This window comes from Manis javanica, chromosome 2, assembly GCF_040802235.1.
Source record: "Manis javanica isolate MJ-LG chromosome 2, MJ_LKY, whole genome shotgun sequence".
Lineage (NCBI taxonomy): Eukaryota > Metazoa > Chordata > Mammalia > Pholidota > Manidae > Manis > Manis javanica.
Genome location: NC_133157.1, coordinates 73911009 through 73934072, shown reverse-complemented (window position 1 = coordinate 73934072; position 23064 = coordinate 73911009). Strand labels below are relative to the sequence as shown.

The 23064-nt window shown below is 31.6% G+C and overlaps 1 protein-coding gene across 3 annotated transcripts in view; it reads right to left on the bottom strand.

Annotated features, from left to right (window-relative positions):
• VPS13A (vacuolar protein sorting 13 homolog A) overlaps window positions 1-23064 on the bottom strand; it is a 233046-nt gene that overhangs the window by 98948 nt on the left and 111034 nt on the right. For all 3 annotated transcript variants that reach the window (XM_017674002.3, XM_017674001.3, XM_017674000.3), the window contains exons 36-45: window positions 19207-19334; window positions 18694-18863; window positions 17926-18143; window positions 17028-17260; window positions 7918-8010; window positions 7117-7470; window positions 5903-6004; window positions 4570-4728; window positions 4147-4402; window positions 2681-2841 (exon numbers count right to left, since the gene is read on the bottom strand). In XM_017674002.3, the coding sequence (XP_017529491.2) occupies window positions 2681-2841; window positions 4147-4402; window positions 4570-4728; window positions 5903-6004; window positions 7117-7470; window positions 7918-8010; window positions 17028-17260; window positions 17926-18143; window positions 18694-18863; window positions 19207-19334 (1874 nt within the window). The remainder of the gene's footprint in view (window positions 1-2680; window positions 2842-4146; window positions 4403-4569; window positions 4729-5902; window positions 6005-7116; window positions 7471-7917; window positions 8011-17027; window positions 17261-17925; window positions 18144-18693; window positions 18864-19206; window positions 19335-23064) is intronic.

Here is a 23064-nt window from a genome sequence, read left to right as displayed (position 1 = left end):
AAGTTTCAAGAATACATAACGGAATACAAATAGATATAAATACCCAATAAGATAAAATTCACTATTTTAGGCATCTAATAATTATTTGACACACAAAAAGAATTAAAACATGACCCATAATGAGAATTTTTTTTAAAAAACTCAAACAAATCAGAAATGATACACATGGTAGTATTAGTATTCTACCATAACATGGATATTAAAACATGTAACAAGGATATTAAAACATCCAAAAGAGATGAGAAAGATTAAGTATATTTTAAAAGACATGGAAAAAATAAATAAAAATGCAAACTTCTAGAGATAAAAATACATTGGATGGGATTAAAAAGCAGATTAGACACTAAAAAATAATAGTGAACATAAAGATATAACAATTGAAATTATAAAAATAGAAACAGAATGAAAAAGCTGAAAGAAAAAATGAACAGAGAATTAGTGAGCTGGGGGGCAAGTTTACACTCCTATGTACCTAATTTATGGTCCATGAAGAAGAGAAGAAAGGGGGAAGACAGGAAAATATTTTGAAGAAATAATGGCAAAAAGTTGATGAAAACTGTAAATCCACAGATTCAAGCTTAATAAACCCAAATACAAGAAACATGAAGTAAACTAAGATTCATCACAGCCAAATTGCTTAAATCGAGTGATAAAAGTAAAAGCATATAAAGAAAAAACTGACACATTTCCTTAAAGAGCAAAGGTAAGAGTAATAGCAGATTCTAGTCAGAAACAATGTAATCCAGTCAACAGTGGAACATCTTAGAAGTATGGAAAACATAACCTGTCAATCTAGATTTTTATACCCAATGAAAATAAACTATGAGTGAAATAAAAACAGAAATAATTCACAGACAAGTTTCATGAAAAACAGCAAATTATTAGAAAAGCTCACTCAAGAAGTACCTGGTAACCTGAATAGCCCTTATCTCTTAAATAAAGTGAAATTGTAATGAAAAACCTTCACATAAGAAAAACATTACAAGAAAATTAGACCAAAATCCCTCATGAACACAGAAGCAAAATTCTAAACATTATTTTACCAAATCAATGCAACAATACATTAAAAGGTTAATAATACTTAATGACCAAATGAGATTTTTCTCAGGAATGCAAATTTAACACTTAAAAACCTATCAGTCATTACTCAATGTAATAATTAAAAATCAATGTAATTCACAGTAACAAATTTCTTTAAAATGATCTTGTCACTAAACAGAAAATCATCTGAAGAAAGTCCATAATCCATTTCTGATAAAAACTCTCAGCAAAGAAGGACTAGAAGGATCATTTTCAACCTGAGAAAGGATATCTATAAAAACTACAACTAGAAACATACTTAATGGTGAGAGTTGAATACTTTCTCCCTAAGACTGAGAACAAGGCAAAAACATCTGCTTTCAAAATTCCTATTCATGTTGTATTGTGATTTCTAGCCAGTGCAACAGGTAAGAAAAAAATAAAATAAAATAAAACCCAGACTGGAAAAGAAGTAAAAATGTCTTTATCTGTAGATATCATAACTATGTATAAGAAAATGACTAGAACTAATAAGTGTGTCTAGTAAGGCTATGTAATACAGGTTGATATAAGAATAAACTGTATTTCTACTAGCAATAAAAAATTAGAAATCTAAAAAGTGCCAATTTATCTAAATATTTGAATAAAAAGTTGAAAACCTGAGGCTAAAATTTAAATGGAAATGACTTAGAATAACCAAAACAACTTTGAACATGAACAAAGTGGGATAATTTGTACTATCTGATATTAAGACTCAGGATAAATTATTAATCAAGATAGTGTGGTACTGGGATAAAGTAGATAAGCAGGCCAATGAAACAGAATAGAGAGTTCAGAAATAAACGCCCACAGATACAGTTAATTTACTTTTGGCAAAAGTGTCAAGGCAATTTGATGGAAAAAGGATAATATTGTTGGAACTGAACAGCTGTATGGAAAAAATGAACCTCAACCCTTACCTCATGTCATATATAAAGATTCACTCCAAATGGTATTTGGTTTATCCATGTAACAGATTACTACTCAACAATAACATGTACAGGTATATAACATTAAACATGAAAGTTGATACATATAAAGTTATGCCAATTGGAAGAAGCTAGATTACATTTTGTACTCCATTCCATTTATATTAAATTCTATATATTGTGTAACTAATGTACAGTAAAGAAAATATCAGTACATACCTTAGGATGGGGAAGTAGGAAGAGAGAAAACTATTTGGGGTGATAAATATGTTCATTACCTTGATTGATAATATTTTTGTGTCAAAACTCATCAATTTTAAATAAATGCAGTTTATTATATATCAATTTTATCTCATAAAGCTGAAAATACTGTCTCCCACTATGTCCTCTAATTAAAATGAAAGGATACATACTACAAAGCCTTAAAACGAAACTGTGATGAGTGTTTTTTTTAACATAATATTTCTAAAAGGTTTTACAAAACAGTTCTTCAAAAATGACAAGAATATATTCAAAATCCTACCACTGTTTATACTGAAACAGTACAATTACTGGGAATGATTCTGCTTTTTTGATATTAGCTCTGTTTTTATTACAGTTTGTATTCTTTTGGTAGTAATTTGCTTAATTTTTTTTCTTAGCACACAAATATGAAAAATATGATCCCACAAAAAAAATGGATCATTTCATACCTGCACTGGGGAGCGAACTGTTATCTTCTTATTTCCTTCCACTGCATCAATTTGACAAACAACAGATCTTTCAACACCAGACTCTCTGTGTCTTACAGTGTATAGTCGTCGTCCCACTTTTGTTAAAGGAATTTTATCAGTAGTAGAGTGATTAGCAGGGGCTAAATTGAATATACATGTTTGAAAGTTTTTGTTACAAATCATCATTTATTAATTTTAAGTAGATGTTAAACACCAGAAACATCTGATGATTTCTTAAAATTATGAGTAACAGTCACTGAAGTCTTTGGATATAAGACTACACAAAGGGATATTTCTTTGTAGAGATAAAATCTATACAAAGGGATATTTTTAAGACACCAAATGCATTTTCACAGCATTCATCTAAAACCTTTAAGGCATTTTGCCAAGAAAAAATTTTAATGAAAAAAATCTCATTCAATAGCTCAACCTAAGACAAAAATATAAACCTTTTAAAAATAACAGAGAAAATATAAGAACACTGATCCCTGGCTTCCTGTCATAATAACCAGAACCATAAATTCTTAGGCAGTCACTGGTCTTAGGCAATTACCAAGGTAGCTGCAATTTTTCAGTTTTTAATTTTTCCAACAACCTGTGAATTTTTGTGATATCTAGGACCTGATCATACAAAATTTTTATACACATTTACCTTATACATACATATGTAATTATATATAATGTTATTTCAAAAACAAATAGAGCTAAAATTGATGAGAACAATTCACTGACAATGCTGGGTCAATACTTGAAACACAGACATTGTAACACATCATTTCCTGACTAAGAAAGCACTAGCTATCAGTTTTAGTAAACTACCTCCATGTCTAATTAATCTTTCAAATGCTCTCACCCATAACTATTTAAATGTCAGAGTATCAGAAAGTAGTGTGGGAAAGTTTACTGATAAACTTTACAATGAGCAGATACTATGTTAATTTAAGAATTTATTTACATTCACCTTAATGAAAATGAAAAGCTGGGAAGTAGAAAGGATAAAGGAAAAAGCTTTCACCTAAATAGGCAGAACATAAAAACCATTTACAAACCCAACAACCATTATAATGTGCCATTTTCTTGAATTCAAACGTTATTTTTAATTCATTCAACTGTAAAACTGGTAGAATACTACTGAATTACACCAAATGTGGTTAAAACAAGCACCAGTAGGTATAATTTGTAAAAGCTAAAGACAAGATCTAATATTTTTCTCCCTAAAGCAGAAAGCAATAAGTTATGATGCTCTAAATAAAGCACTATTATAAGGAAAGTGGGAATTTGGAATATAAAAATACAGTTATCACAGCTCAGCAAAGGGAAAAACAAAATTCCCAACCTATTAGGAAGGAGACAAAAAGCCTGTAAGATATCATAAATGAGTAAAATGGGATATAAAATGTAACTTAAAAGAAACTAAAGTTCAAGGAAGGTGATTTATCACTTACTAAGAAGTATGAAGAAGTGTTTGCTGCTTAGGCTGGTCATTGCATTGAAATGATCATTGTCTTTAGTTAGGACATAATCCATACTGAAACTCTCTTCATTTTTCAATACATATGACTTTGCCAGAGGAATGCTGAGTACGCTGAAAGCATCACTTGGTGAAACAGAGATGGTAAGTCCAAGAGAATTTAAAATCATAAATGGTGCTAGATCCCTTATGATGACAGCTGAAGATCCAGTGGCAGCTTCTGTAAATGCCTAGTAAGAGTTATTATAAATAAAATAAAATGAAATGTGGAAAGCTACATGACAAGCATAACACTAAAGGACATAAGACAAGTAAATAAAAAACATATTCATTAAAAGAAAAGGGTTAACTCAGACTAACACACCAACATTTAAAGTTTCAAATTTATTTTTCTTACCTTAACTAAATTATTTAACATGACAAGGCCACATTTGGATAATGTAATGTTTAGTTGGTCTTTTGAATGGAAACTGATGACAGTTTTATATTCTGGAACTTTGTAATTTTCATCTTCAGTATCTGACTCAACAATGGCCTTTTTTGCTTTCTTTTTCATCTAAAATGACATATGAATCACAGAAATATATGGGAAATTTATTCCTAGGAGAACAACTAGTTTTGTAAAGGAAAAACAAACTTTAGACAAATCCTAAAAGCTCTAGCAAAAGCAATGAATTTTATCAGTTCTACTCCCTTACTGGGATTACTTGGGTATCAGCCAACTAAGGTCACATAGAAAAGGGGCAGTATTAGAGGAAAATTCTTCTCATCCTCAAAAATATTAAAATGGCAGGCATAATTGAGAAGGAAAAAAAATCTCTAAAATTACCAAATGTGTATGGCATTTGAATGAAAATTTAAAGCACATACTTCACAGCATATGGAAATACAGAGCTAGAGAAGTCATTTAGTCTATTGGTTATGCTGTAAACAACAGAAACCTAGGAACCCATGCCACTAGAATTTAGGACTTATGAGAATGAATACCATTTATCTCTTTTTAGGATTCATAGATCCACTACCCATGTATATTCTGACCTCAAAACCACCCAAGAAGCTCCTTTATCCTCATCCTTTACCTGAAATATATGGAAAATTGAATGCAGTGATCTAATACAAAAAGCTGGACATGCAAACTGAGTCACCATTGTTGTTACTTTAACTGGCTTTAACCAAAAAAAATTTGTCTACCGGTTGACTGAGAATCATTATTAAAGAGGAGATATGTTAATAATTCTTCAGTCTCCTGCTTTGAAGCACAATTTCATCCATCTAAAGGTCCTGATTCTTATGACTACGTAAATTCACAATATATTTCAAACAAATAATAATAATACACTCTAATATATATATATATATATATATAACATGGCGGTTATGAGGGGGGCTGACAGCTAGCACTGCATCCCACCAGTTCCACTTTGAAGTTATTATGTTAGGGAAGTCCTTTAACCTCTCTGGTCTCAGTCCCCTAACACATTAAAATGAGGTTAAAAACTACCTTCTTTAGAGCGTTGTTTTAAGGGTTAAAGCAAAAGTACATTATTTAGAACAGTGTCTAGTACATAATGCTACAAAATTAGTTATATTAGAAGCATAAAGTATAATATAAAACAAGCATGGCAAGGCTCACAATGAGAAAACCTGAACTCTTGTGATTAAAATTCAAGTGTTTTGTGCAGTATAGACATCTTCAATTTTTGGAAATTTTTTTCAGACTTCAAGTATACCTTGATTCCAAGATTCCATGGTCTGAAATCCTCAGTCTGATCAATTTCTAAGGGTTCAAGCAAAGGCTCCCATACACCAAACATTTCATTGTAATAATGTACCTATAGGGAGAATTTTTAAGTTATTAAGTAAGGCATTCTTTTTCTAAAGTGATCTTCAATCCTGTTTTCCACTACTATTCCTTTTGGCTATGTTATTTCTTCTATATGAAAACTATTTTATGTGCCATTCATTGGTCTTCTACACACACTAGCTCAGCGCTTTCCTCACCTGGCTAACTTCATAGCCTAATTTTCACAATTATACCCAGGTAAGACTCCCTTTTAAGCATCTTTCCTTGACTTCTAGGCTGGCATAATAAAAAACTGTATTCATTTATCATGTATACTGATATTTTTTAACATGTTTGTCTATCTCTACTGACTTTTCAAAAGCCTTTAAAGGCAAGGAGCATATGATTCAATTTATTTTTTTGAATCCTCTGAACTTCTTGGATTGCTTAGATCAAATCCTTTGCAAAGTATACAGAATTCTAGCCAGGATTAAAAAAACTGAAATCTAGTTAGTCAGTTCTACCTCTATTAGTATAAACTCTACCAACATAAATAATACAGCAGCTTTAAAATTTTCCTATTTATTGATATGAGGTAGAACATCAGATTGATTTCCACTAGATACAAACTCAGTAATTTAAACAAAAATATCTCTGGGCATAATTCTATATAGATAAATTGTAAAGCAAAATACATTTTGGCTCAAAGCAAATATCTCCCTTATAATTAAAGGAGTCACAAAAATCTGAAAGCTCTTAGTGGATTCTCACTAGCGTATAAAAATTCTGAATTACATAAAAATATAAGGCATATTCTTCTATTTACTCTTTTGAAGACTCATAAATCATCTATTATTCTTTTTTAAAAAATGTATTGAATTTAAATCTTAAAAATAAGAATTTTGAATCTAATCATTAACTATATATCACCTTTACGTTGATAAAATCAATTGAAATACAAACAATGTGGATATATACTCTAAAAGTAATTTATACATTAAAAAAACTCTATCAAGGGCATAAATTTGTAAACTTTCTTCCAAAAGTTTTTAAAGTCAATATTATATATAAGTTTAATCTAAACATTTAAACAAGATTCCCCAAAAAGTTAATGTATAGCAATATTTGTTATAAAACTGGGAAAATACTACATATGCTTACCTCTAGCTTAAGCTGACAATGCAGGTTTATTAGGGAACTCCAGTTTTTGCCTTCCCCTGAAAAATGTGATTTTGCCAAGAGCATAGGTACTGTTCTATGACCAATTCCAGCCTCAAGAACTATAAAAATTGAATCAATGTTCATTTTCATTATTTCTCCTTTGGGTACCAATTCAGGTGTGGGAGTTTTGTTTTCAACATTTGGTTCTTCAAGAAACCACATTTTTAAATTCTTTGTATCCTTCTTTTCCCATAAATGTGCTATGGAAGAAGCAGTTTCTTGTGGAATGGTTTCCTTAGTTGTATAAAGTGCTGAAGTTATGATTATTACAGTATTTATGATAACTGGTGAAACCTAGTGGGAAAAAATTTAATTAATAAAAAAAATCTACACATACCACTTTCAAAAATATATACTCAAAAAACATTAAATATATTTGGGAAGGATCATGAAATATTAATATTAAACTAATATTACTACCATGAAATAGATATAATTTACTGCCTACAAAGTTTTTTGATTATTATAACTAATTTCAATAGTTAAAATATCTACATCAATCTTGTAAACAGATACTAAACTGATGAAGTGTAATTTAATTATATATATGAATGTTAGATGTTAACTACAAAAGCAGTCAAATGCCAAGGATAAAATATGTAACATTCATTATAAAATGTATATTAAACATCATTTTGTGTCATCAGTTAAAAGACTTGCTATAGTAATTGCCTATTGCTAGGTTTCATTAATTTTTAAAAAGTTCACTGAAGATCTGAATGACACTACATTTTAACTTACCTTTAGTGTAAGGGATTTTACTGATATATCAATCACTTGTGGTTCTGTACCTATCTGAGTGGCTTGATAGAACAAGTCACAAGGCTGTAAAACCTATGAGAGAAAAATCAATACTACCAAGTTAACATTGTTCTTAAAATATTTTTATTTAAAGACTTTCTAGTTAATAGCTAACTATAATAAACAAGTTAGTCAAGATAACTTCAAAAAACAAGTGACTGAATAATTGACTTATTCTCTATACTTATTCTTTAAAATAAATTGAAAGTATAAATAATAATAACATAACAATAAGCAGAAGATTTCTTTAACATGCCTATGTGGAAAACCCATAAAATATGTATTAGATATTTTATGTATTAACATAAAACTTTATCATGGTATTTTTTCCATGATAAAATTGAAATTAATTCGATAATAAAAGCTACAGAAGATGAAAGGAAAAAATTATACATTTGACTAAGTAATTCTTAATATAAATTAACTTGAGTTTTCTCTAACTGTGGTAACTAGAATTCTGCCCTCTGCCACCCAGTGACTCATATCCCTCTCAAATGCAAAATTTATTCATTTCCTCCTAAGATTTCTAACAGTCTCATCCTTTCACAGCCCAAAGTCCAAAATCTCATCATCTAAATCTGTATCTCATCATGTATCTATTTCACCTATATCTTTCATAGATTAAAAAATCCAAATATCTCACCTACACTTATCAGCTCAAAGTCCAAGTGCTGATGAAGTTCCTGGGTGTAATCTATTAAGTACAGCTGCTGAGGCACAACCTCTCTCCCTTTGTGGGAATGCAAAACTAAGATGAATTATCTGATCCCATCCCCACCAACACAGAATAGTGGGACAGACACAGTGTAACAACTACAGATATTCAGTTAAATGGAAATAATGGAAGACAAAAAGGAATCACTAGTCCAAAGCTGTTCTGAAATCCATCTGGGTAAATTAATTTCTTGATTAGGTTTCAAAGCCTAGGAACAATTCTCTGTGGCTCTCAGCTCCACGCTGAGTCATCCTTCCTCTTGTATAAAAGGTAGCACAAGATTGCAAATGAATAATATTATCATCCTGCTTCCTGCCAGCAGAAGTTTGGGAGTCCAAGAGTCTTTCTCTTCATTTTGTACTTCCTGTCCCTCTTAGTCCATGTTGGTAGTGTTTCTGCTAAAATAATCTTCTCAAGAACCTTAAAGGCCTCTGCAGATTTCACACAGTTTTACTCCATTAGACAAAAGCCAGATTCACAGTTCTTTTTGAAATAATCATGGCCCCTTGCTGAGATGGTTAAGAGGTGATACCCTTATGATTTCTAGAAGCCCTCTGGTTTGATTGCAAAGAATGCAAGACACACACACTAATCTCCTGAAAGGGCTTTTTATGTGATTGAACACACTATGATTTGTTTTGATCTGAGCTTTAACAAGTCACACAGTTATACATGTTTTTTTCTATACTACACTTTTGTCACTCATTTCTGACTTTTAGCATCTTATGCCATTCAGAAGGCTGAGAATTATCAAAATCATTAAGTCCTGGTTCTTTTTATTTAACCCTTCTTCCCACAGTCTATGTCTCTGCTCTAGCATTGTATTGTTTGTATGTATGTATGTATGTATGTATGTATATATTCATTGATTCATTCATTTTGCTCTAGCGTTTTAGTATAAACAGTAAGAAACCAGATAGCATCTTTAAATCAGGCAGCTTGGAAATCTCCTTAGCTACATATCCATGTTTGTCACTTGCAAGTTCTGCAAAGCTTTCTGTCACTATGTCTCAAGCCATCCCCCTAGTTTGCAAAAACATGTCATTTACCTTCCTTCTGAACCCTCATTGGCAGCACTCTCGATAACCATATTTCTACCAATAGTCTTTTCAACACCATTTAGGCTTTCTCTATCATTCTCCTCAAAATTCTTCCAGCTTCTGTATACCTCTGTAAAAGACCTAGCTCCAAAGCTGCTCCTGCATTTTGAATAACTGAAATTTCTGCATTTTTACTTCTGGTACAAAAACCCATTTCTATTGCTGTAACAAATCATTACAAACACAGTGGCTTAAAACAATACAAACTTATTACTTCCCCATTTTCATGATTCAGGAACTTTGCTGAAATCAGGTGTCAGCGAGTTGTATCCTCAGCTAGAAGCTTGACTAAGGAAATATCTCCCAAGCTCCTTCAGGTTATTAGAAGAATTCATTTCTTTGTGGCCCAAGACTGAGATCCCATTTGCCTGACAGCTGTTCGCCAGGGACCACTTTCTACTCCTATTAGTTGGTCACAGGTTCTTGCCATGTGGCCTTCTCCACAACATGGCAACTTGCAACTTTAAGACCAGCAGGAAAGCATCTCTCTGATGTTTTAGGTTTTTAAATTAGGTTAAGCCCACCCAGAATCTTGATTAACGTGAGTTAATGATTGGTGGCCTAACTGTAGTCCTTGGTCCTGTCCACACTTAAGGGGAGGAGACTATACTGGGCACATAAAACAGTAGGTAGAAATCATGGGGGCCATCTTAGAATTCTGCTTACACTCACAATGAAAAGCAATCAGAAAAAAAATATGACATCTAACTCATTACCCAAAGAAACTGCATTAATATCACTATTTTTCTAATGAACCAGTAACAGCAACTGGTACATGACGTAAGTAGTCAGTGATACTTTCTTTGAACTTCGAGAATAGGAAATTGTAACTACATTACAGCAATACATAACCCAAGATTTTCAACATAGATTAAAATCTGTGTTCTCCCTTCATGCAGGCGAGGCAAAAAACAAAAAGTACTATTACAAATGCATATAAAAGTTTCCCTATAACCTGGAAATTGGCTTTCTTTTTTGTAGCTCTTCCCCAAAAGAAATACGAAGGTACGCTTTGATTCTTGCCCAAGTCCTTTATCTTCAAGTCTAGTTATCCAGGATTAAAAATGTGGCTGGTCCTTAATACTGAACATGTTCACGCCAAAACTACATTACAGTCAAGTTGTCCCATAATATAGTCCATATATTATCAATTTAATGTGTAGAATATTTCTTAATATGGAATTGTTTTCCTAGTATGATTGTATTGTCTCCAACTACATCCATTGTGGTTTCAGTGCTATTTTTTTCTCCTTCCTACTCCAATTCTCAGAATACTGCTCCCAGTCTTAACGGTTTTCAGTATGATGCATTCCTTTCCTATGGCTAACTGCTTTCCCTTAAAAGGAGGAATCTCAGGTTATGTAACATCTACAGAATCCTTCAAGAGCTTAGTATAAATTCCCTACTTTACAAACACTATCTTGGTGGTGGGAAGGACTGCCCTGAGTTGAGGACCACTGAATAACAAGAAAAAAGGCAGAAATATGAATATAGATATTGGTACATGAGTAGATGTGGGATAGAAACTTGTGCTCTCTGAAACCCAGGTTCTCTACATACATTATTCCTTTGTCCTGAAACACCCCCGCACCCCATGACTCTCCTGTCCCAATTTACTAGCTAATACCGACTCATTCTTCAGGCATCAGCCTTATTGTTATTTATACTGAAAAGTCTCCCCCACCCTCCTCCTCTAGAAAAACTATAGTCTTCTATTATAGAATGATATTAAGAATATCTTCTATTAAGATATTCTTAGCAAACAGAATACAAGAACAAATTAGAATACCCTCAGATTTTGGGTATTAAGTGTAAGGCTGGTATGCCATAGGAAAAACTATCAATGTAATTTATCATTAGAATAGTAAAAACAATTGTAGTTCTTTCAAAAGATGGTAGTAAGCACTCAATAAAATTCCACACTTATTCCTGATTAAGATTCTTTCAAAGTTAGATATGGAAAGATTTCTCAACATGCTGAAGGTTTTATATAAAAATTCAGAGTTAAATAATACAATTATAGTAGTATCTCCTCACTTTACAATGGGAATACCATGGAGATGAATCCTTATTGACATTCAAGGAAGAAACAAGAATGTGACTATTCCAAGTGATTTTTAGAAACTTTAACACCAATAAAAATATTAATACAGGTAAAAGTTTATAGATGTTTTGGAAGAAGATAAATTCATGAAAAAAGCTGACAACTATTTACAACAGATACAAAATAAATTATCTGGATTATGATTTAGCTTGATTTAGAAATTTGTTAAAAATTTAAAATCCTAATGAGTGAAATAAAGTCAGACATAAATAAGTTTATACTCTATAGGTGGTAAAGATGAAAACATACTGTATGTTAATACTTCTGAAAATTTGGGGTCATGTATCCTTTGAAAATTAAATAAATTCTCATAGAAGAAATGTACATACAGAATACTTTTTATATTTTCGAAAAGTTCATGAATCTCTAAAATATCCATAGACTCCTGGATGAATATTAGATTAAGAAACCTTTTTTTAATATAAAATGAATACAATACCAATTAAAGTCCCACTTATTACAACTTATCAAAATGTATGTAGCCTAAACTGCTAGTGGGCCATAAATATCCTTCTCAAAATTCCTTGTGATCACAGAAGTTTGCCTTGGCATATGGTTGTCATCTAAAAATCTCCTTTTCTAGAGCGTGAAGAGAGCAATTTGTGGCACAGTAATAAATCACCTGCAAGTTGAAAAGTCAGGTTAAAACAGTCTGCTTGGAAGTATAAGCAAGCTGCCAAGGCAACCTTGCAAAGTTCCCAAGAAAAAGAAAAGAGCAGAGAAGTTATCTCAAAACTTAGCAGTAATTTACTCTCTAGTTATTTGTCAGATTATTAGCTATATACTAAGGAGAAGCCTATTGATAAATAGAATGGAATGGTCAGCAATTTCAGAATGGTCAGCAGAATGGACCTGAGAAGATAATACCATTTCAGAATCCATAAATAGAGGCCCTCATGAGCACCCTTGGCTCTCAGATGGGAACCCCAGAAATATACTATTTACTAGTGGATATGAGCCAGGAGTAAACCAGGCTTTACAAAAACTGCAACCCAACTTCCACTACTTTCAATCCTACTGGATTAAGTTGACTTGTCCCCATTCTATCTGCTGACCAAAGAACAAGTGAAATTCTCTTTGGAGGAAGAAGTATCATTGAAGCCTCTATAACATTTTATTATACTGTCTGTCAGTCAATAAAGTATCTGATTCAGGAAGAAACAAAAACAAAAAATAAAACAAAACAAACTCAAAGATGACTCAATTATTGGTGTTATCTAAAATCGCTTTTAAAACAACTATGATAAATTTGTAAAGAAAATGGATGACAGAATAAATCTATAAAAAGGGGAAATTATAAAACTTATAAATGCAGTAACAAAGTAAGAACTTGATAAAAATGATTAATAGCAAGTTACACAAAGCAGATGACAGAATTAGTGAACTCAAAGATAGCTAAGGAGAAAATATCCAGGGTGAAGCATGGAAAAATATGGATGGAAAATAAAGAAATGATTTGAAGAGATATATGGAATATTACTTAAATGTCTAATGAGAAACAAAGTCAGTGAAGGAAGAAGAGAGAGCATGTGGCACAGAAGCAATACCCAATAATGACCAAGAGTTTTCTAAACCTATGAAATACATTAAGCTTATAGATTTAAGAAGTACTAAAAACTCAGAAAGAATAAACATAAAACATGTCCAGATATATCATGTCTTGAATGTAAATAGCTACCAATTTAAAACTCTAAATCCAAAAAATTATCCTTCAAAAGGGAAAGCAAAATAAAGATATTTTCACACAAAACAAAATTGAGACTATCCGTCACTAAGAGGCCACATTAGAACAAACACTAAAAGGAGATTTTCAGGCAGAAAGAAAATGATCCCAGATGGAAACATGGAAATGCAGGAAGAAATGAAAAATAATAGAAAGAGATATGTGGGTAAATATAAATTAATATTGGCTACAACAAAAACAAAAATATCCTATATATTCTAAACATATGTAGCTTTAAATGTATGACAATGTTATTACAAAAGGTTAAAAGAGTATTTAAAGCTTTAATTACAAAAAGCTTTATGGTAAAAAAAATCCATTAGACTCTAAAATCTAGGATGAATGTCATAATATCTAGGGTAATGAATATAAGAACAGTAACAAAACATAACTAATAAGCTAATAAAGGGAAAAACAGAAAAATAAAGCAGTCCTAACTAATCCCCAAAAAGCAATAACACAGAGGAAAAAAACAGAACATAAAGCACACAGAATAGTATGAAGAGTAGTTAAATCCAAACATATTCTTAACTACAGAATGTAAATGCACTAAATACCTCAATTAAAAGACAAAAACTGTCAATTACATAAACAGTTTATGCTGTTTACAAAAGAACACAGATTAAAAATAAGGAACCTAAAAGGTTGAAAGTAAAAGTATAGAAAAGATATACAAGTATCACAAAAAAGCTGAAATAGTTATGTAATAGCAGCCAAGTAGACTTTAAGAGAATAATTTCCAGAAATAGAGAAAGCATTCATAATAATAAAAGGGTCAAATCTACCAGCAAGATTTAATATAGAATGTGTACACACCTAAATGACATAGCTTTAAGATATATAAAGCAAATATATTGACAGAACTAAAGGTAAAATTAGTTAAATTCATATTCAAAATAAATTTTAATAGACCTCTTACAATAATTGATAAAACAGACTAAAAAAGAAAAAAGTCTCTCTTAATACTGAAGATCTAAACAATATGATGAACAAAATCTATCTAAACAGAATGCTACTCCTCAAACAACAAACACACTTTTCTTCCAGGGCATATTAGATATTCATAAAAACAAAATTAACCATATCATGGGCCATAATATAAGTCTCAACAAATCTGAAAGAATTAAGATCAGAGTATGTTAAAAGAACACAATGATAATAAAGTATATATCAGTAATAAATAGAGAGCCAGAAAATCCCTGAATATTTGGGAATTAGCCAGAACCCATGCATAAAGAATAAAAATAAGAAAATACTTTTAACAGAATAATAATACAACATAATCAAGTAGTAGCAGATGCAGCTAAGGCTATGTTTGGAGGAAAAATTATAGCCTTATACACCAGAAAAAAAAGAAGAATATCAATTATCTAAGCATCCATCAAGAAGTCAGAAAAATAATAGCCATCTAACCCAAAGAAAATATAAAGAACAGCACAACCACAGTAATAATGAAACAGAAAACAAATGTATATGAAGAGAATCAAGCAAATGACATTTTGGTTCTTTGGAAATATTGCCTTTGTTGGGCTCCCTTAAAATTGGGTACTGACATATTAGTAAATTCTGTCCAAAAAGATGTTAGCAGAAGTGGTATGTGCAACTTCTGAGTAGTGCTCTTAGGAGAGGTATTCCTTTAATCCTTCATGTTTTCTCCTTACCACCACCACTCACCCTCAGCAAACTGTTAGGTGGACATATTGTAAACTACCTTTGAACAAACATATTGTGAGAGGTACCTCTTGTTACAGCAGCCTAATTAATATCCTAACTAATACAAAATTTCATACCTAGAAGTTGGCACTACTGCAACAAAGTAAAAAATATTTGTGATTGATTTAGCAATTGAATGGACAAGGGGTACTTCCAAATACAAAGCTAATGAGCAAACGATGCTATAGCAAAATACCTGGTAAATCTGGTGACCCTTGGAAGGCAGACCATGTAATTAAAAAAAAAAAGAAAGCCTAAAACATTAGCCAGACAGGTTTGGAAAAAATATTTACAATGTTGCTGTGTGTTAGCTCCTGTCAGGAGAGCAAAAATGGAAGATCCAACATGAGCTACCCAAGGAATTTACTCTACTGCCAGAACTTAAAGTTTTCCAATTCCACTTTTAAAGACACGACAACTGTTATGGATAAGTGACTATCAAGTGTTTTCCATTCCTTCTTTTCTGAATGGGTTTTTAAATCACAATTACCCTATCCTTACACCACCATTATATAGTGGTTGTGTGTGGTGGCAGAGTGTGTCTGTTGAAAGGTAGTAGTTTGTCTATTAGTTAACAGATTTCCAGACCAAGAGAAGCCACACACAGATCCAAGAAAGAAAACTATCACCTAAAGATCCTGGGTTTTGGCTGAGATTGTTTCCCTTGAGGAGAAGGTATGTCTATGGGTGAGAATAGACAAGCATGGATTATTTGCATGAACAAAGGAAGAAATCTTTGAGGGGACTGTGGAAAGGACCTCTACCTATCATGTGGTTATCTTCTTCTCTTCTACAGTAATAAAAGGTTTAACTGGGCACAAGGTAGCTCAGAAAAAAAGACACATTCTCCAGCATTTTCTGAAGATCAGTGTGGTCATATAGTATATTTAAGCCAAAAGGATTTGAGAAATATATATAAAATTTCTAAATCATAACCTGAAAGAGAATCAGTATACCCTCAATTTTCTATTTCCTCTTTTTACTTAGTGGTGAGCCATCAAGCCTTACCAACTAGAACAGACTATCTCATATCCTAACATATATGCATTTACTTATAAAACAATTATAGCTTACATTTCTATGTTAATAATACTTAGAACATTTATGCTTTAATTACTCCTCTGGGAACCTAAACATTTTTATAAGTGTCTTATAAAATACTGGAAGTCAGAAAGAAAAACTATCTTTGAAGAAATTAACTTTAATCAGTTATGAAGAAGAGGAAGGCCAATGGGCTACTAGAGAGTAAAATACAAATGGCAAGTATGTTAAAGCAAATGGCTGAAGGCTCAAGTCAGTCACATGGAGAAAAGCAAAAGTGCTTACCTCAGCAAAAAAGTACAGATGGGAGAAAAAAATTTTAAAAATAATAACACCAAAACAGAGCAAAAGTCTTAAAGGCCTAAGAGCAGTGTGGAATTGATATGGTTAGAAAGCCACAGTAAGGTCTTAATTGAGAAGCATGAAGATGAAAGCAACTTAGTACAACTATTTCCACAAATACGAGAAGCAACTGAAAAAATGAAAAAGTTTCAAAGCTGGTGTGTAATAATCATCTAGATTTGGCTCTCCAAGCAGAAAGAAAGATATTTTACAGAGAAAGGCTGGAAAAAGCATGCCGGTAGTTTCCTAAAAGGCTATATACTAAATCTAAAACACTTTACATTTAAGTAGATAATTACATAGTAAACTCACAGTAGTGATTTTGCCTTTTCTCTTGACTGGAAGAAATGGGCATGCTTTCACTTGGAGATCTTTAATGGCAGCGGTCATTGTATTGTTTTCAAGGTCACCTTTCCAGCAAATTTCACATTGTGTTGTCATGACTAAGGCAGGAGCATCATTTCTTGTCATATCAGCCACAAACACAATTTCAGGATTTTTAATAATAATATTAATTTCCCATTTCTCTGATTCCTGTACAGGTACTAAATAGAAATAAAAATGTTTTAAATATTTATATTTAAACATATATATACATATATATATTATTTATGAACAATTTATCTATGGGAAAAGGTTATTTTCATTCTAAGTAAAAAGTAAAATTAAAGAATCTTAACTCCCACAGTAATCTACTCCAACTGTGTTGGTATGAGATTTGAAGAAGATATAGCCATAAGAATTTAAAAAATATTAGAAGCAATCTTCACTATTTAATGGCAGAGCTGGAAACCAATCCAACTCTCGACACTGTTTCTATTATCCCAAAATGAGTATGTGAAAGCAATAGAAAACTATAAAAATAACAAAAAAAAAATACTTTAAGTTAAAATACTATCTTTAATTATGAAAAGGAGTGGTCAGTTCATTCTTCCCCCTGCTTTCCTTCGAATAAATTCTTTCAATTACTGCTTGCAGAGAGAAGTACAACTTACTCTAAGAGAGGTCTCATAATTTTTGACACTACGTATTCACACCTTGAAAAATATGCAAACTGTACATCCTACCAGAAAACACATTTCTTCTGAAAAACAAAGATTTAAACTGCTTAGTTCATTTAACCTTATCATCTAGAAGGCTAATAATCAAGGTAAGTGCTACTGTAGTACTTCAATCTTACAGATATTAAATATTTTAGCCCATAACTAACCTTCTTCTTTAGCAGTCCATGTCTGAACACTGGTTTCTACAACAGTGCTTGTGGTGTAAGCCTCAAGAAAGACATTTGCGACTGTCAGCAGAAATTCCACACTTGCACAAATATACATTTCTTGAAGGACTAAATCAGACACCCATCCTTCTCTGACTCTCCTATACTTTATATCCATCATGTCCTTTTTGTCAAACCCAACTGTCAGTCCTATCATTCTAAAAAAACACAATAACAACAATTCTTATAAGTATTTTACAAATAACCAAGTATATCAATAAAACCCAAACACTTTTTATCCCTTTCACTGACAAGCCAGCATTCTGAAGTCATTTCTCCTGGGAAGATCATAAAGTACTCCAAATAACATACTTACAAACCTTCTCAAGCTCAACTGTTTCATAAATTAGGAAGTGTATCTTTAAGAAATTATCAGAATTTGGAATCTCAGCAAACTTTTTCTTCACAAATTTTTCATTTATTTCCCATTACAATTTGCATGGATTAATAATAATTTAGATAATACAGATTAATTTTAAAAACAGTTAATTGCACTGATTATTCCTATTTAACCAATCAACCAACCCTCCAGCAAAAATAGCACATGACTGAACCCAGACATTTTAAATGCAGACTGAGAACCAGGACTCACTGAATTGAAGCTCTGAAGATCACAGGGTGTACCCATAAAACGAACGTGCAACTTTGGAAATAAGTTTTATAAAAGAGGTCAACCGTTTCTCAAGTGAAAACTGAGAACATTATTACCTAGGAGTTGCCTTCTCGACATGAGGCCTTTTGTCATCTAAAATACAGTTTTTTAACGAGAAGGAAGAAGTAGTTGAGTCATCTGTATACATTTTCAAAGTACTTATGATATTCTCCAATTTAAATTCAGCAAGTTTCAGAGAAGGATCACGAACATCTGTAAAAGAAGTCTGTGGAAGAGGAAATCAATACAAATTTTACACAAAAACATAAATCTAAAGCATATTTTAAGATATGAACTATCACATTATTTCCAATGGGCTTGCTAATGAAAGGTCAAAAAATATTATCTTTAAAAATTTATATCTCACATCACTGGCTACTGAAATAACTAATTTTAGAAGGTAAATGGTTAAAATTATTTTATTATTAAAGTGAAAAGACCGATGAACTTTTCTTAAAGGAACAAGCATTTCAAAAATACACAAAATATTAACAATTGTTATTTTAATCAACATTCACCTATAGTTTTCATCAAATGGAAAATATATTTTCTTTTTTTCCTTAACTTACCTGTTCAGGATCTGGACTATACAGTATCATAGTGAGATAATCAGTTCTGAAACTCATATTTAGTGTTGTCTTAACTTGTGAGGCACGTGAATATACTTCAACCACAGCAGCTGTCACTACAGTTGTCCCTTAGAAAAATTAAAGTTATTGGATAAAAGAAAAAGGAAGTAGAGCTCATTAGAACATTTAAACAGATTTAATGGAATTATTAATCAAAAGGGTATAGTAAAATGTTATTCAAGAAAATAAAAAAGATAAGAAAATTTAGATGCCGAACTCAGTAACTTCCAGCTTAGGATTCTATTATAACTTGGGAATATTAATATTAATGCAAAATGGGAGTAACAGAACTAATCACTGGATTTGTTTCGGGAATTAAGTAAAATACCCTGTGTAAATGCATACTAAAGGACCTGGCACAGTTTAGCATTCAAATTTTACTTTAAAAAAAACTAAAACCAAGCAAGGTATTTTAGGTTTCATTTAAAAAACTGTTCCACTAAACAGAAGAATCCAAAATTCATTCTTCTCTATATTTTACATTTTGAGGCAAAGTATATGTATATGGGATCTATTAAATGAGCTCTAATAACAGCAATTCTTATTTCTTGTTCTACCCAGCTCAGGATAAGTACCACCAGGCCAGGTAATTTATTTTTAATTGAGGTAAAATTTACATCAGCAAAAAATACAATCTTATCTAAAACAATGGGATTTGGCAAATGTATACATCCATGTCACCAACACTCCAATTAATATACTGACAGTTTACATAGCTCCAGAAAGTTCCCTTTTACTCCTTCCAGCCAATCTCCATCCCTCCCATTAGAATTTCCATCACCTTAGATTAGTTTTGTATGTTCTTAAATTCCATATAAATGGAGTAATACATATTGTACTTCTAAATTCCATATAGAGAGAGTCACATATATGGTACTTTTCCCATATTTGGGCTCTTCTGAATAAATCTACCATAAATGTTCCTAAATAAGTCATTTTGTATATATATATATATGTACTTCCTTTGGAGTGGTAAAGGGGGAAATACTTAGGCCTGGAATTGCTTATCATTGCGTAGTTATGTTAACTGCCAAACTTTCTGTTCACAGTATAGTATTTCACATTGCTAACAGCATTATGTGAGAGTTTCAGTTATTTCAAATTCTCTCCAACATTTGGTGTTGTCAGTATTGTAAAATTTTACCAGTAAGAGATAAATTGAAGTTTCCCTGATAAGCAACTGTATTAATACTTTTCTTGTGCTTACTGTCCATTTAACATACTATCCTTTCCCAACTATCCAAACTTTTAGTCATTGCTTTTTTAAAGTTAATTTCAAGGTGTTCTCATGTACTCTAGATATAAAAATATGGTCAGATATGTGTATCATAAATATGTCTCCCAAATTGAGGCCTTACTTCTCACAATCCTAATATTATCTTTTGATGAGCAGAAGTTAAAATTTCTGTTGAAGTCTACTTATAATGTTTTTCTTTTATGATTATTTTTTTTACTTAGAAAAAAAATTACGTGTTCCTCCTCCATTTTAAAAAAGTTTGTGTAACATGCTGCTGTGATCTTAAATATTTAATAGAATTCACTAGTAACATTCAATTCCTTTAATAGATACTGCACTACTCAGATTTCCTATTTCATCTTATGTCAATTTTGGCAACTTGTGCTTTCCAAATTTGTACATTCCATACAAGTTGTAGAACTCATTGTCACAAAATTATTTTTAACATTCCTTTTTATCTTGGTAGTGATCTGTAATCATCTATTTAATTCTGATATTGGTAATTTATTTTCTCTTTTCCCATCAGTCTGGCTAAGAGGTCAGCAATTTCATTAGTATTTCCAATGAACACAATTTTGATTTTGCTTATTTTCTCTATTGTTTATCTGTTTCTCATTCATTGATTTCTACTCTTATATGTATTATAGATCCTTTTATTTAGGTTTAGTGTGCTCTTCTTTTTCTAGTTTTTTAAGGTGGAAACTATTTTTGATTTTAAACTCTTGTTTCCTAGTATCCTTCACAGCTAACAAAACTTTTCAGCACTACTTTAGTTGCATCCCATAAATTTTACTCTGTACTATGTTCATTATAGTTCAGTTTAAGCAATTTTCTAATATCCCTTGTCTTTTCTTTTTTGGCCCATGGGTTATTTTTATTGTTTAATGTTCAAGTATTTCAAGCTTTTTTGCCACCCTATTGCTATTAATTTCTAATTTAATTCTATGTGGTCAAGAAACTTTACGGCCCCCAAAATGGTCTAATTTTGTGAATATTCCAGGAGCCCTATTAAGAAAAAGTATACACTGCAAATGTTTAGTGTATGTCAAGTTTGTTAACAGCATAGTGTTCAAATGTTCTATATCTTTGATTTTTTTGTCTATATTCTACCAAGAGCGATGTGGTAAATCCCCAACTATGATTCTCGATTAGGTGTATTTCCTCCTTTAGTTCTGTTTTTGCTGCATATATTTTGAAGCTCTGTTGTTATACACATTGAAATTTATTTTATCTTCTTTATAGATTGATCTCTTTATGACCATTTAAAAAAAAACTCATAAAGAGACATTTATGAGATAATCAGATAGCTATATGAAGGCTAATAGACTATTTTCATGGTTTAATGGAAGTATTGCTCATTATTTATGGGTTATATGTTACTATATTTAAAAGGTAAAATTCGTCCTGCTTATACGTAAGTTTCAATTAGGTATAACATCTGAGATTTGCTTTAAAATAATCTAGTGGAGTGGGAATAGGGGGGAAGAAGGAGGAGTTAAAGCAGTAATAAAAGCATTCACATGATACTAATTGTTAAAATTATCTTTATACTTCCCACTATTTAAGTCCATTTTCTCTACCTTCCTCTTTTCCAGTTTTGGTCAGTTATATCTTTGCTTCTGTGTTAACATGGTTAATAACATTTGCTTTCTTATTTACATAGTAAGTTTTTCTGTGTTTCTTAACTATGTTTTTCATGTGTTTTTTTTTAACTATGGCTATGTAATAATTTTCAATAAAGAGACTAAGAGTTTATTATAATATTTTCTCTGCTGCTTCAACATCACAACTGGTACCTCTTTCAAAAAAGAATCCCTTCTCACATTCAAACACTGGCTCAAAATAATGCAAAACTTAGTCCACTTCTCTTCTGCACCAGAATAAATGGCTGATTTCTCCCTTCTCAGGACCAGAAAACATGCTTTCCTCTCCATATCATTTATGCAGTTAATTAATGCATCATTTTACATACCAAATACAATTTACGCTATTTTTCTTTAGACATTCTTTCAATTCTTTTTATTTTAAGGCATTCTGAATTCCTCTTTAATGAAAACTAAGTACTTTCTGGCCTAGTAAAAGTTACCTAGCTTACTTACCTAGTAAACTTACTTGTCTAGTAAACTTAATCTAACCTAGATAATTTGGGGATTCCTCTTCAATGCACTCCTGGGTAGGTCCATTGTTTCTGCACCTCATGTTTTCCTCTCCTGAAACCCTTGTTTGTTTTGCTAGAATATAGTTTCTTCAGCAATGGGTATGAAGGAAGTAAACTTTGAGCCATTAGAAATATGAGAATTATTGTGTTTTCACATTTGGATGATGGTTTGGCCATATATTGAATCCTATCTTCAAAATCATTTTTCTTACAACTTTGACTATATTCCACCATTGTCATTTATGATCCATACATCTCATTCCATCCCACCCAGTTTTGTTGATGATAAATCGGATTCCAATTAGCTTTTTTTGCAAACCTTCATCAGCAGCCTGTTTCTTTTTTTCAGAAACTAAAATCTTACCTTTGTTACTCTGACATTTCATGAAAATGGGTTTGCATG